General features: G+C 44.2%; 1 protein-coding gene across 2 annotated transcripts in view; it reads right to left on the bottom strand.

Annotated features, from left to right (window-relative positions):
- The window catches only part of NDUFA12 (NADH:ubiquinone oxidoreductase subunit A12), a 43,053-nt gene that overhangs the window by 12,480 nt on the left and 15,441 nt on the right, over positions 1-15,132 (bottom strand). For both annotated transcript variants that reach the window (XM_033953422.1, XM_033953423.1), the window contains one exon: positions 13,554-13,641. In XM_033953422.1, the coding sequence (XP_033809313.1) occupies positions 13,554-13,641 (88 nt within the window). The remainder of the gene's footprint in view (positions 1-13,553; positions 13,642-15,132) is intronic.

The raw sequence follows: 15,132 nt of genomic DNA, 5'->3' as shown, positions 1-15,132 counted from the left end.
CACTCGAGTCGCCATCATCGAATTTTGGTAAACTCGTCTACCAAACTTGTCCATCGTTCTCCCCTCCCTGCCCGGAGGCACAGAAGCGTAGACCTGGGAAGGGTGAGAACGCTTGAGAGAAGACTCGACTAGCAGAGACTGATGAGAAAGTTGAGCTCCCTCAAACCCCTTGTGGTGAACGATGCGGTATCGAGCATCCAGCTTACTGGGAACCGCAGGGATAGAATACGGTGTCTCAAAACAGCGCATGAAAGTCTGGTCCAGCAATTTATGCAAAGGAAGCCGAAGAGTCTCCGCCGGAGGGTGAGGCAAATGCATCGTATCCAAATACTCTTTAGAATATTTAGATCCAGTATCCAAAGTCACATCTAAGTCATCCGCCATCTGTCGGAGAAAAGATGAGAAAGACAATTGGTCCGCCAAGGCCGGCCGCCGAGACGGACTAGACGAAGTGGAAGCCTCCGGGTCTAGGGAGAGCTGAGACCGGCATGGAGAATAAGAGGTAGATGGTTCCTCATACTCTGGTCCCTCCGGTTGGGAAACATCGGACGATGAGTATCCCAAACGTTGCATCTTTTTCTGTGGGGACACTTCCGAATGACGTGAGGAGTGTCGAGATGAATGACGAGAACGATGCCCCTCCCGGTGCCGGGATGGGGAGCGAGAACTTCTGTGCATCGCACGATCCCCCGAAGCCTCTAAGGAATGGATGGGGCTCGAAGCGGTGGATCGCAGAGGTGGCAAGGACGCGGACTCACGCAGCGCCACCCAAGTCTGGTATGGAGTGCGGAAGAACTCTTCCTGCGATGCAGTATGCCCAGGACTCCGAATATCAGGGACCGTCCCAGCGCCCTGTTGCCTTGGAGGAGTAATGGGCTCTAAAGGTGGCATATCAGGAAGGGAAGCCCTCCTGGAGGCATCCGCCGCCCTCCGCCGATCCCCCTCGTCGAGCAGCGAGATCGAACGGCGAGGGGGAGGGGGCGGACCGCCCTCAGGGACCGGTGCTCGGACTTCACCCTGAATGTTGGCGATAAGCCGGGGTCCCATAGTTTGCATAAGCTCGACAAACTGAGCTTCCAGCAGGGATCGAAGCGAAGCCGATATGGAGGGATCCGCACCGAAAGGGGGTCCTCCTGCACGGTCTTCGCGCTCCTTCGCGGCCAAGTGCTTCTGCTTAGTAGCTTTGGGCACCTTGATGACCACGGGAGGGACAGTGGAAGGCGGTACCTGAACCGAAGAGACAGAGGCAGGCGCCGCAGCGGAACTGGAAGCCGCAGCCGGTGTAAACGATGCTGGCTTCACGATGCTGGATGCGGGAGTCGTCGATGCAGGTTTCGAGCGGACCGGTGAAACCTCAGCAGATGTAGAAGCAGACAGATCCTTGGCAGTCTCCATCTTGAACATCGACTCCCAAAGTAAGCAACGCCGCTTGAACGAGCGCGCAGTGAGCGTGGAACAAGGCCTGCACGATTTCGGAACGTGGTCCGGACCAAGACACTGAAGGCAGCGTCGATGCGGGTCCGTCAACGAAATCGCACACTGGCACTTGCTGCACTTTTTAAAACCGGTGATTGGCCGTGACATAGGCCGGAAAATCGACGCTGCAATGTCGAAAGAGGTAGGCCGCAGCCACGAGGCCGGGCCGGCCGAACCGCCGGAAGAAATAATTTTGAACTTTTTTTTTATTTTTTTTTTTTAAATAAAGTAAAGTAAAGTTGAATTCAAAGAAATAAACCAAAACGCGGGGAAAGAAGGCAAAGAAAAAACTGAAATTCAGTCAGCGCAGATTGAAGATAACTTCTCAGCTCCGCGGAAAGAAAAGAACTGAGGAGACACGCCCGGTACATCGGGCGGGAAGGCACTGGCGCATGCGCGGTGCGGGCATCTCGAAACTTCTAAGTTTCTTCAAGCAAGACATGCTTTCAAGATGTCCGTATCGGGGCTCTGTCGGATGACATCACCCACTAGTGAGAATACCTGCCTGCTTGTCCTGGGATAAATATTATACCACATGCAGACTTATAGATTTCAGCTTCAGTGCTGATGCAAAAATCACACTAGGAATGCACAAAATGAATGTCTGCAGTTTCCTGTTTTGATTCACAAATTCATATAATTAGCTTTTCACATCAGGCTCTTTCTTTAGATCATGATGCTATCAGCTCATGGAGCAGACACATAGCTAGCCTACAAATGATCAGATTAGATACAGCCCCAGAACTGGTGGGGAAAAGACAGACAAACATTCCTTTACCCAGCATGCCGGAGTGTGCAACCTCTTGCCATCACTATTTATGTAACAGCACCATTTCACTCAGGTCTAACATACAAATCTAGTTAAGGAAGTGATATTTTAAACATGCTAGAAAAAGGCATAACACTTTGATAATCTTATGACTCTCACACTCTTCAATAGATTGAAAACGTACTACCTTCCAAAGTATATGACAGCAGTAATGATATCAATGTCCAAAAGGATCTTCAGAATGCCAGCAGAGTAGCATAACTCTCATTGGCTGCACTCGCCTTGATCCCCTTTTTTTCATTAAAGGGTTCTTTATAAAAAAATTTCCTCTCCATAAACACCCAGTGTTGTTATAGATTTAAGAACATAAAAATAGCCTTACTGGGTCAGACCAATGGTCCATCAAGCCCAGTAGCCCGTTCTCACGGTGGCCAATCCAGGTCACTAGTACCTGGCCAAAACCCAATTCAAGGCAAGCAGTGGCTTTCCCCATGTCTTAATTAGAGACTATGGTCTTTTCCTCCAAGAATTTTCCAAACCTTTCTTAAAACCAACTACGCTATCTGCTTTTACCACAACCTCTGGCAATGTGTTCCAGAGTTTAACTATTCTCCGAGTGAAAAAATTCTTCCTTCTATTGGTTTTAAAAGTATTTCCCTGTAACTTCATCGAGTGTCTCCTAGTCTTTGTAATTTTTGACGGAGTGAAAAATCGATCCACTTGTACCCGTTCTACTCCACTCAGGATTTTGTAGACTTCACTCATATCTCCCCTCAGCCGTCTCTTTTCCAAGCTGAAGAGCCCTAACCATTTTAGTCTTTCTTCATATAAGAGGAGTTCCATCCCCTTTACCATCTTGGTTGCTCTTCTTTGAACCTTTTCTAGCATCGCTATATCTTTCTTGCGATAAGGAGACCAGAATTGAACGCAATACTTACAAGTTATTCTACACTTTTCTTGACACTCTTTTATTTCATATCATTGAAATGAAAAGTGTCAAGAAAAGTAAGGAATATCTTGTAAGCTTCATGGCTCCATATCATTCTCCTCTTGAAAGCTGACCTTTTACCAAGGTAGCGGCTCTTTTTCTCACTATAGTTTCTTTTTAAATCATGTCTCTTAAAGAAAATAACTTTTTGATTAACTATCCCTTAAGGTTTAAAGCATCAATAATGTCTACACTGCTAAATAGAACAATTTGACATTTGTCTCTGTTGCTTCCTGTGTGGGTATTTTTTTTAATTTTTCGTCTAGCTGTTTCTTCCTGTTCCTTTAGGTTTCCAGCTCATTCAGATCTGGCTTGTGTTTTGATCAAAATGCCATAAGCTTTCATTAACTGCCTCCTAATTCCCTTTCATTCCTCCAACACACACACCTTTACATCTTCCAACTGAGGGCTCCTTTTATAAAGGTGCGCTAGCGTTTTTAGCGCCCTAGCTGAAAACTACCACCTGCTCAAGAGGAGGCGGTAGCGGCTAGCGCACGCCATTCCACGTGTTAGGGCCCTAACGCACCTTCGTAAGAGGAGTTCTGAGTCTATTGTAGAGATGTTGCACCAGCCGATGACACAAACCATGGCTCACACTGGGACTTGCCAAGCATAATCCTGTGGCCACCACTGTGCAACAGCTGATAATTTCTCCCCCCTCAATCCTTCACAGCATCCCCAGCCCTGGTTGGCTCAGGAACTGGCTACTAGTTCAAACAATGTATCTCCGTAAACTCAATTAGTGTCCAATGTATTCAATATATTCAATTCAAAATCATTGGGATTATTAACTTTTGGACATTAGCATCAGCATTTTTATTGTTAATGCCTCCTGTCTGAATTTTGAACTGAATATATTGGACGCTAATTGAGTTTAAGATACTTTGAGTACCTGACCCGAGTATCTCCGTAGTCTCTAATTTTGGAAGGTATTTTAGAGCATATATGTGTATGTCGCAGTACATAGATGTATATGTCTTCCATTTTACAAACCTAGACATCCATACTTCCCTAAGCTGTCATGGTGCCTGATGTCACTGCCAATGTTGCAGTTGGGAAGAGGAGGCAGCCTTCCTCTAATCCCTCCTGTAGAGCACTGCAAATCCCAAGGTTAATCTCGGAGAACATAAATGTGCATTCCTCTTCTGATGCATGTGTATATTTTAGGCCCACCCAAAACATGTGTAGACTACACCCCCTTACCATGTGTCAGTATTCAGGACATCCACAATGAATATGAATGAGATAAATTTACATAGAATGGAGCTGGTGCATTCAATTTTAACATGTATATTCATTGTGGATATCATAAAAACCTGACTGGCTAGGTATGTCCTGAGGACTGGGTTTAGAACCCATGTCGTATGCATATAGAAAGATTAGGTTCTTACCGCGATAATTTTCTTTCTTGTAGATGTGTCTACTGTGTTTCCCCAAAAATAAGACCTAGCATGTTTTTTAAAAAATGCTCCTAATATAAGCCCTACCCCTAAAATAAGCCCTAGTTAAGAATGACCCCCGAAGCCCCTACCAAATGTCCACGACACTCCCTGACTCCATCCCTGACACTACTGCTGCCCAATTCATCAGCGGCAGTGCTTTCTCCCCCCCCCATGTGCAGCATCTTCCCTCCCCCTCTCACCCATCCCCCTTATGCAGCATCTTTCTATTCCTCCCTCCCATCCCCGTGCAGCAGAATCCCACCAACCCTCCCATCGTGAGACTGACATACCATACCTTCGAGGCCTCTAAAAACAGCAGAGGCAGCAGTGCTCTGAACGGGCTGCTTTGCGGCCTTCCCCCTGCCGTGTCACTGATGACATTATCAGTGATGTGGTAGAGGGAAGGCCCTGGTGGGGAAGGCTGCGAAGTAGCCCGTTCAGAGCGCTGCTGCCGCTGCTGTTTTTGAAGGCCTCGGAGGTACGGTATTGTCAGTATCCCATCTATCTGACCATTCCAGGTGGGATGCAAATTAAAACATTAGAAATGCAGATCTATCTCACGAACAGTCTTTTGTGAATATCCTGAAAACCTAACTAGGTGGATCTCAAGGACTGGGCTGAGAGCCCCTGACTTAATAAAACAGACAAGTGTAAAACAAAAGAGTGATATGTTTACCTAAAACAGCAAAAATAGTTTTTTTTAAAAAGTGCCTAAATTAAAAGCCTCAAAAAACAAAAAGGGCTTTTAGACACTTTTTAAACATTAAAAAAAAGCCAGTTTCAGTATTTAAGGAAACCAGTAGGGAAGTTCTTTAAAAGAATATGTCAATCTGTATGTATGTGTAAATAAAATACAGGGTGCCCACAAAAACGCTCCTTGATTTTAAATGGTTACAAAATATATTTATAAATAAGATGACAGTAAATACAAGTCCCAAAAAGCACGGTTAGCAAGATCTTACACAATCGCTTGCACTTTCACCTTATGCAGAAGTTACAACCTTCAGACAATGCAACGAGACAAAATGACCAGGTGTTCTTAAAGTGGCCCCCAAGATCACTGGACATTACTGTTTGTGACTTTTTCCTTTGGGGGTATGTGAAAGACAGAGAATACGTACCTCGACTACCCGCAACTGCGGATGATCTGCAGGAACGTGTCGCTGAAGCTATAAACGCAATCACGCCGGATATGCTTCAGAGAGACTGGTCCGAGCTCGATTATCGCATCGATGTTTGCCAAGTAACAGGTGGGGTGAACATCGAGGGTATGTACAGATAGATATCATATGAAACTTTGGGGTCCTTTTATTAAGGTGCAGTAGCCAATTTAGTGAGCACTAAAAATTAGCATGTGCTAAATCGGCTACCACACCTTGGTAAAAGACGGGGTTTATGAGTTTATGAAACTGTAGCCTCAAAGGTGAAAGAATATTCCAATAAATTTTGGTTTTGTAACCATTTAAAAATCAAGGAGTGTTTTTGTGGGCATCCTGTATACACACATGAAATCGCTACCACTGGACTGACCACTTCTCTTAACTGTTGTAGCACTGACTTGAAAGCATTTCTGGATGGTGTTAACTAACTTTATGGGCAGACAGTAAGGTCATTTATGAATTCTAGGCAGTGGTACCACTCAGAACTGGAGCATGCCCAAGAACCTGGCACTAGTGCAATACAGCGGGATTGGGATTTGATATACTGCTTGGACAAGCATTTTCCCTATCTGTCCTGGTGGGCTAACAGTCTATATAATGTACCTGGGGCAGTGGAAGATTAAGTGACTTGCCCAGAGCAGGACCTGATAAGATTACAGCAGTAGTTTGATAGCTATATATTTTTAGATCCTTCCTTTTCTTATTTCCCATTTCCATGACAAAAGCAGTCCCTGACAGATTATGACAGAAACCATTTTAAACAGCAGACATCCAGCCGCAGCATTCAGCACGTAGCCAGGTGACTAGCTGCCTACAAGAAGCTGACTTTTCTTGATTTTCTCTAATAGTACTGAAGCTTCTTTCCATGGATATTTTGCGTTCCAATGTCTGCAGAGATTACTGCATTCTCTACCTACTTCACTAGTTCATCTGACCTTCATCTTGGTGTTCTTGGAATCTTTTTCAATCAATCAAACTCCCTTTTTATTATTCTATCTTCTTCTGTTTCACAAACTAAACAAAATACATTAAAAAAAAAACATGAAGATGCTTGGAGGGAAAGGGGATATCAACTCAGCAGATTATCAATTATTATTATGATTTTTGGTGCTAACTGAAGCATTCCTGATTCAGCAGAACTCATCACAGTCAGTTAGTTAAGAAAATCATTGCTAGACATCGTTGCAATATTTTTTATTTGGGTACATATAAGAAAACACTGAAAAGGCTTCAAGTTATTCAAAATTCAGCAGTTTGGCTGATTTTTTGGTTTGAAAAAATGGGAACATATTACCGTACTCCCTATTATCAAAAACTACATTGGTTACCAATGGAGGCAAGAGTTTTGTTTAAATTTTCCTATATCTGTTTTAAATCAATATTTGGTATGGCTCCCGAGTACCTGGTCCCTCATTTTTTTTCTAGACCGTTTTAACAGGCCTACACGCAGAATCCATATGTTTGCTTACCCAACAGTAAATGCTTGTCGCTTTAATAGATTTCTGGATAGAACTCTTGCATTTCGGACAGGCAAATTGAATGACTGGTTGGCTAATGTTATTATGCGTGCTCCATCTTATTTTACTTTTAGAAAATTAGTAAAAACACAGTTGTTTAGTCAATTTCTAACCTGATTCACTGTTTTTAATCTATTATCCTTTTATCTTGTATGTATGATTTGTATTGTATTTTTTTTCACTGATTGTCCAGTACTTCTCATTGTAAACCGCCTCGAATTATTATGGCTTTGGCGGTATACAAGAATAAATTATTATTATTACACATTTTCTCCTTTGCTCAAGCAATAACTGAGCAGCTGCCTTGTCGCCTTTTGTCCAAGCAGAAGTGAGAATTAAAAGTCTGTGCATCAGTGACATAAACCAATCAGAAGGTAATGAGACATTCTGTTTTTTGTCTGTGGAACTGGCTGTAAGTAAAAATATGCATAATAGCCATACGGATCAGACCAATGGTCCATTTAGCCCAATATCCTGTCTTCAACAGTGGCCAATCCAGGTCAAGAGTACCTGGCAGAAACCTAAATAGTAGCTAGATTCCATGCTACCAATTCCAGGGCAAACAATGGCTTCCCCCATGTCTGTCTCAATAGATTTTTCCTTCAAGAACTTGTTTAATCCTTTTTTCTAAACCCAGCCACACTAATTGCTGTTACCACCTGTTCTGGCCACAAGTTCCAAAGCTTAACTAACGGTATTACATAAGAACATAAGAATTGCCATACTGGGACAAATCGAAAGTCCATCAAGCCCAGCATCCTGTTTCCAACAGTGGCCAACCCAGGTCCCAAGCACCTAGCTAGATTTCCAAGCAGATTTTGTGCTGCTTATCCTAGGAATAAGCAGTGGATTTCCCTAAGCATCTCAATAATGGCCTATGGACTTCTCTTTTATGAAATTATCCAAACCTTTTTTTAAACCCTGCAAAGCTAACTGATTTCACCACATTCTCTGTCAAAGAATTCCAGAGTTTAATTAAACTAAACTAAACCTTAGGTTTGTATATCGCATCATCTCTACATTCGCAAAGCTCGACACGCTTAACAGGAGTTAGGGTAGAAAGGAACTCCAGAGGAGGGAAGGATGAAGTGGACATTTTAGAGGACTAGAATAATCAGAGAGGGAGGAAGAGTTACATTTTTGAGAATAACCAGGTTTTCAGATGTTTACGGAAGAATTGGAGGGAGCTCAGATTCCTAAGAGGGGAGGTAAGGTTGTTCCAGAGCTCAGTGATTCTAAATGGGAGGGAGGAACCTAGTTTTTCTACAAGGGAGACGCCTTTTAGAGAGAGAAAGGAGAATTTCAGTTTTTGGGTGGATCTGGTGGAATTGGGGTTAGAGGAATTCCAAGAAAGAGGAATAAAGGGGGGGGAGGATGCCGTGTAGGATCTTGAAAGTAAGGCAGGCACATTTGAAGTGGACTCTGGAGATTATCGGAAGCCAGTGGAGCTTGGACCAAAGCAGCGAGACGTGGTCGAATTTGCTTTTTGCGAAGATAAGCTTAGCAGCGGCATTCTGAATCCGCTGGAGTCTTTGAAGGTTTTTCTTTGTTAGGCTTAGGTAGATAGAGTTGCAATAGTCCAGTCTTGAAAGGATGGTGGATTGGACAAGGACGGCAAAGTGTTTTTGATGGAAACAGGTTCTCACTTTCCTCAGCATGTGAAGGCTGAAGAAACATTTTTTTATTAGGGAGTTGAGGAGATCACTAAAGGAAAGTGTAGAATGATGACTCCCAGAATTTTACTTGAGTGTTCAAGATGCAGAGTGGGGCCAGAGGACAGAGGGATGGAGGTGGGCAGTTGGTCCAATTTTGGGCCGAGCCAGAGAAGTTTTGTTTTGGATTCGTTCAGTTTCATCTGCACAGTGTGGGCCCAGGATTGAAGGTTCGATATACATGAGGATATGTTCGCAGAGAGGTTGGTGAGGTTCTGGTCGGTCTCAAGGAGGACAAAGATGTCGTCTGCATAAGTGTAAAGTGTTTCAAGGGGGGAGAGGTGGAACAGTTTAAGAGAGGACATATAAATGTTGAAAAGGATAGGGGAGAGAGATGAGCCTTGTGGGACTCCACAGATCGAGTTCCAGGGGGAGGAAGTGCCCTTCATGTTGACTATGTAGGAGCGCGAGCGTAAGAACTTCGAGAACCAGTCAAGGACTGTGGAGTTAATACCTATCTCGGTGAGTTGGTAAAGTAGGATATCATGATGGACGATATCAAAAGCTGCAGAGAGGTCGAATTGAAGAAGGATGGCGAACTTGTTGCGAGAATGGAGATGTTGAACTTTTGAGATTAAGGAGATCAGAAGGGATTCGGTGTTGAAGTTGGGACGGAAGCCGTATTGGTAGGGTAGCAGAATGGTGAATTTTTCAAGGTAGGAAGATAGTTGTTTTTTTTTCAAGTTTTTATTAGAATTTTATATACCGCCTATCAAGGTTATCTAAGCGGTTTTACAATCAGGTACTCAAGCATTTTCCCTATCTGTCCTGGTGGGCTCACAATTTATCTAACGTACCTGGGGCTATGGAAGATTAAATGACTTGCCCAGGGTCACAAGGAGAAGCATGGGATTTGAACCTACAACCCCAGGGTGCGGAGGCTGTAGCTTCAACCATTCTAGCATCTTGGTAAGGAGAGGAATGTTTGCTATTGGACGGTAGCTGGATGGTGTAGAGGGGTCTAGATCAGGTTTTTTCAGTAGTGGGATTAAGGAGATATGGCCCATTTCTGGGGAGAATAGACCCGAATGGAGGGCGGAGTTTATGAGATGGCCTGAGGGGGAGTGTTCTCGTAAAGGTAGGTGGGGAATGGATCCAAGGTACAATTACAGGATTTCAATTTGAAGCAGAGATTATGGACCAGGGATTCAGAAACAAGTTCGAAGGAAGACCAGGATCTGTCAGCTGGGATAGGGTAGGAGTCTGCAAGGATAGGGTTGGGATCGATTGGAATCAGAGATTTGTAGGAGATTGCAGGAGGGAAGGAGCGCCTCAAGGTGGAGACCTTGTCGCTTAAGAACTTTGCCAGAGAATCGGCTGAGGGGGAGGAGGGGGGGGATGGAGGCATTATTGGAGGTTAAGGAATGCCAGATGTTAAATAATGTGCTACTCTGGTTGTTGGATTTGGAGATTTTGTCACTGTAGAAGTTTTTCCTTGCTTTTTTTAGAACAGTATTGTAGAATTTAATATTGACCCTCCAGGAGTGTCTGTCTGTAGGGGATTTAGATTTTTTCCATTTTCGTTCCAGAGCTCTGCATTTCTGTTTCAGTTCTCTGTGGTATGGGAGGTACCAAGGGGCATTGTGGGAATAGGAGATGGTTTTAGTGGAGAGAGGGGCGAGGGAAAGTAAGGTGGACTCGGAGAGGGCGATCCAGTTTTGCCAGTTTGTTTCTGGTTCTGCAGGTTTAGGGATGGGGGAGAGTTTGTCAAGAAAATTGGTCCAGAACAGATTGCTCGAGATTTTTTTGCGGAAGGTAATAGAATTTGAGGTGCGGGTTGGGGGCCCAAAATGTGACATGAAGATTGGGAGACAGAAAGCCCCTAGGATGTGGTCAGACCAGGGAACGATTTCCCAGCGAATGTCAGTGGTTGAGGTTTTGTGAGTAGTGAGATCCAGAAAACTGATGAGGTCTAGTGTGTGGCCTTTTTCGTGGGTAAGGGAGAGAGTGGGAGGGGGAAAGCCTAAAGAGGAGAGGAAGCTATTAAATTCGGATGCGTCCTTGCTGGTGACATGTTGTGTGAAGAAATATTTTCTTTGGTTTGTTTTAAACCTACTACTTAATAGCTTCAATGCATGACCCATAGACCTAGTATTTTTGGAAAGAGTAAGCAAACGAGTCATGTCTACTCTTTCCAGGTTGTCCTTGCGCGCAATTGTCTTGCCACCCTCTGCAGTCCACTCAGTATTTTATAGACCTCCATCATATCATCCTTGAGCTACATTTACCCTGTAAAAATTTGTGAAAGTATGGAGAGAGGACCATGTAGCCACTCTACAAATTTCTTTAGGAGACACCACTCTTGACTGTCCACTAGGAAGCCACACATCTAGTGTAATGTACCTTCAACAATACTAGCGGACCCTTCACGCTTCCGATATAGGCTGAAGAAATGGCCATGCAAATCTATCTGGAAATGGTCACCTTTGAAGCTGGGCAGCCCCTATGGGCTGTACCTGCTAGCACAAAGAGGTGATTGGACAGGTGAAACTTGTTTGTCATCTCCAGATAATAATAATAATTTTATTCTTATATACCGCCAAAGCCATAGTAGTTCGAGGCGGTTCATAATAAGAGGAGCTGGACAATCAGCGAAGATAGGTACAAAGAAGGTATTAAAGTACATGCAGCGGAACAGGAAAAAGAGAGCAGGAGCCTGCTGCAAACAATCAGCCAAAGTGGGGCACTGGACAGACATCAATTCCAGTAGGCCAAGAGCAGAGAGGAAATGAGAGAATGTGGTAAAAATCATATGGAGTAAAGCGATAGGACAAAGGAAGCAATTAGGATACAAATCGGTTGAACAAGTTTGTTTTTACTAGTTTTCTAAATGCAGTGAAGAGTCGGGGATTCTCCCTCAGTAATAATGTTATTCTACTGGCCCAGTAGTGTAGAGACAACAGCTCCCAGGATCCACTTTTACAGACTCCTCCCCCCCCCACTTCAGTTCTAAGGCTGTCAAGACTTGTACTCATTGTGCCATACAGGTGCTGGGAGTTGCCTGAGCTGAAGCTGCCATTAGCTTACTGGTAGAATCTCTGCCTCAAACAGCCCGCAAATGCTCCTACTCACATTTCATACTCAGACTACAGCACACTAGATGGACTTCAGGAAGGCCGTGTAAACCTTCCTTTTTACAAACCCAGCGCCTTAAGGACATGCACCCAGAAATGCCATTCAGAGTCAACGCACCTACGCCACCTCCTCTCACCAGATGCTACTTAGTGTATATGTTTTATTGTCATTTCTATAATTATGTCATCTCTGTCCTGTCTCGATTATATTGTGGATGTACTTTGTAACCCGTTCTGGGCTCCTTTGGGAGGACGGGCTAAATAATTGAATAAATAAATAAACAAGCCTGGACTGCCTCTCAGACCCCATGACTGATCTGAGACTTCAACTCAACTGGACCTCATGAGCTGAGTTGGGGGGAGGGCATGCAGTTAGCCTTGGTCCTGGAGAAAAATGCCATGGAGTCACCCAGCCTGCGCTCAAACCCTCTGTAGGACAGAACCTGGGGCGAGTCTTGTTCCCAAGGGAACAGTCCTTGAGCTCTCGAACTGTGGTTAAGCAGCAGCAACTGAAGGACTGAAGTGATTAATGGAAATGTTATCTGTATATTGTTTTATTGGGTTTTATACTGGGTTTTTTTGGTCTTTTTATCTTATGATTGGGGGGGGGTTTCCCCCTGTAATCAACTTAGGTAAAAGCAGAATATGATAAAAAAAATAAATAAATACATGCAGGCCAAGTAGGTGCCTGACAAGCAGGCTGCCCCTTGGCTACAGACTTCTGACCTCAGAGTCTGAACTCTCTTACAGCTAGAGATGTCCTAGAACTGGGAGTGTCTGCAGCACTGAAAAGTCTAATGACTGGATAGAAAACAATGAAAACAAAGGAAAAATAAACAAGCAGAAGAGACATCTCACGTGTAAAGAGACAATCTGAGGAATTGGAGCAAACATCCTGTTGTCTCTCTTGGATTCTTCAGCTATTTGGGAAACCTTAATTTGTCTGTCTGACTAAATTAAATCCTCGACTTTCTTGCGCATTTCTGTGGAAGTGCGAGGGTCATCTTTAATGGACTCTCTACCTCACTTAAACGCTTGCTCCAAACTTTTACTTTGTAGGATGATAGGGCAGACTCACCATAAACTGCAGTCATGCATTTATGGATATCCTTTGGCTTTTTCCCTTCTTTTGTGAAAAATTTTATCAATGAACAGTGCTCCAAATCTAGCAGTTTCTTAGTTGATTTGCATGAGGATTCTTGGAATGTCTCGCACTGAGCCGTAACTGTGCATGTCACAATAGCACAGACTTGTTTCAATATGCTTGCTACTTTCTTTCATACTCGGGCAGATAAATTATTGAACGCCCCTCATAGATTAGTGGGGAAGTAGTAAGAAAATTTCTTGAAAAGAAAACCAAAACAAGTATTGATGATGTTCAGGTTTCCGATTCTCCTACAGGCTGGATAGCTTACCATTCTGGGGGAACCATGCTTCCATCCAAGTCCCAGTACGTGTTTTTCCCATTCATTTCATGAGTGTACTCTACCCATCTATGGCGACCTTGAAGTTCAAACAAGCAAATATTTACAAATCAGAAGCGCTCCAACACCTGACTCCACAGTGATGTGCGAGGCAACACAACATTGTGGTCACAGTACACATAAGAAAAGGCACTAGAAACATTTCAAATATTAGATTATTACTTTTATAAGCAGATTATTTTTTATATTACATTAGTGCACAAATCTGACTTGAAAAAAGAACTCTTTTCAAATATGAAATATATTCACTCAAGGTCATTCTACAACATCACATTACAAATCACAGACAGAAAGAAAGACAAAAGAGAACAACCCAGAGACTGGTGCACTGGTCTGACCCAGTAAGGCTATTCTTATGTTCATCATAGATCCCAGATATTAGAAACAGACCAAGGAAGGTATGCATATTAGAAAAGCCATGCTTTAAGGCTTGCTTTGAAGCACTTAAGTGACAATTTGGATCAGATGTTTAGGGGCATGCTATTCCATAGAAAGGGGCCAGTGTAGTAGTACAGTCAAACCTCGGTTTACGAGTGCACCGGTTTGCGAGTGTTTTGCAAGACGAGCAAAACATTTGCAAAATCTGCGCCTCGGAAACCGAGTTTGACTCGATTTAGGAGCGCCACCCCCTGCGATCCGGCATTCCCCCCGCTCGCGTCGTTCCCCCCCCCCCCCCGAGCACCGAAATAACATCTCTTACCCCAATTTGGCACCAGTACCAGCACCAACGCACAGGACATGCCGGTGCCCAAAGATCCTCCCTCTTGCCTGTGCTGGGCTGGGCCTTGAGTATTTGCACATGCTCAAGGCCTTCTGGTCTCGCTCTCGCCGAGATTCTCAGAATCTTGGAGAGAGCGAGAACAGAAGGCCTTGAGCATGCACAAATGCTCAAGGCCCAGTCCAGTCCAGCACAGCCAAGAGGGAAGATCTTCGGGCACCGGCATGTCCTGTGCGTTGGTGCTGGTGCCAAATCGGGATAAGGGATGTTATTTCGGTGCTCGGGGAGGGATGTAGGATCGCGGGGGTGACGTGAGCTGGGGGGTAGGAGGATGCCGGTTCTCATGGGGGGGATGCCGGATCGCGGAGGGTATGGAGCAGCGCTGGTGGCCTCAAGGGGGGAGGGAATGGAGCAGCGCCGGTAACCTCGGGGTGGGGGAGGGGGAGGTGAAACGAATCAAAACGAGTTTCCCTTACATCCTATGGGGAAACTCGCTTTGATATACGAGCAATTTGGTTTACGAGCATACTTCTGGAACGAATTATGATCGTAAACCAAGGTTCCATTGTATTTATTTATTTAATTTGTTTTCTAGTCCGTTCTCCCCAAAGAGCCCAGGATGGGTTACACGTCAACATACACAATATACAGTTAACAGGTTATAATTTGCCATAGTTACAGTACAAATTTTCATCTTAACTCTTCCCATTCCTATCACATTGGTGATGGAGTCTTTGGCACAAGCAGTATAGAATTGTAATGACATACAGGGTGTTGAGATAGAAGGGATGT

This window comes from Geotrypetes seraphini, chromosome 7 (assembly GCF_902459505.1).
Source record: "Geotrypetes seraphini chromosome 7, aGeoSer1.1, whole genome shotgun sequence".
Taxonomy (NCBI): domain Eukaryota; kingdom Metazoa; phylum Chordata; class Amphibia; order Gymnophiona; family Dermophiidae; genus Geotrypetes; species Geotrypetes seraphini.
This window is presented reverse-complemented; position numbering and strand designations above follow the sequence as displayed.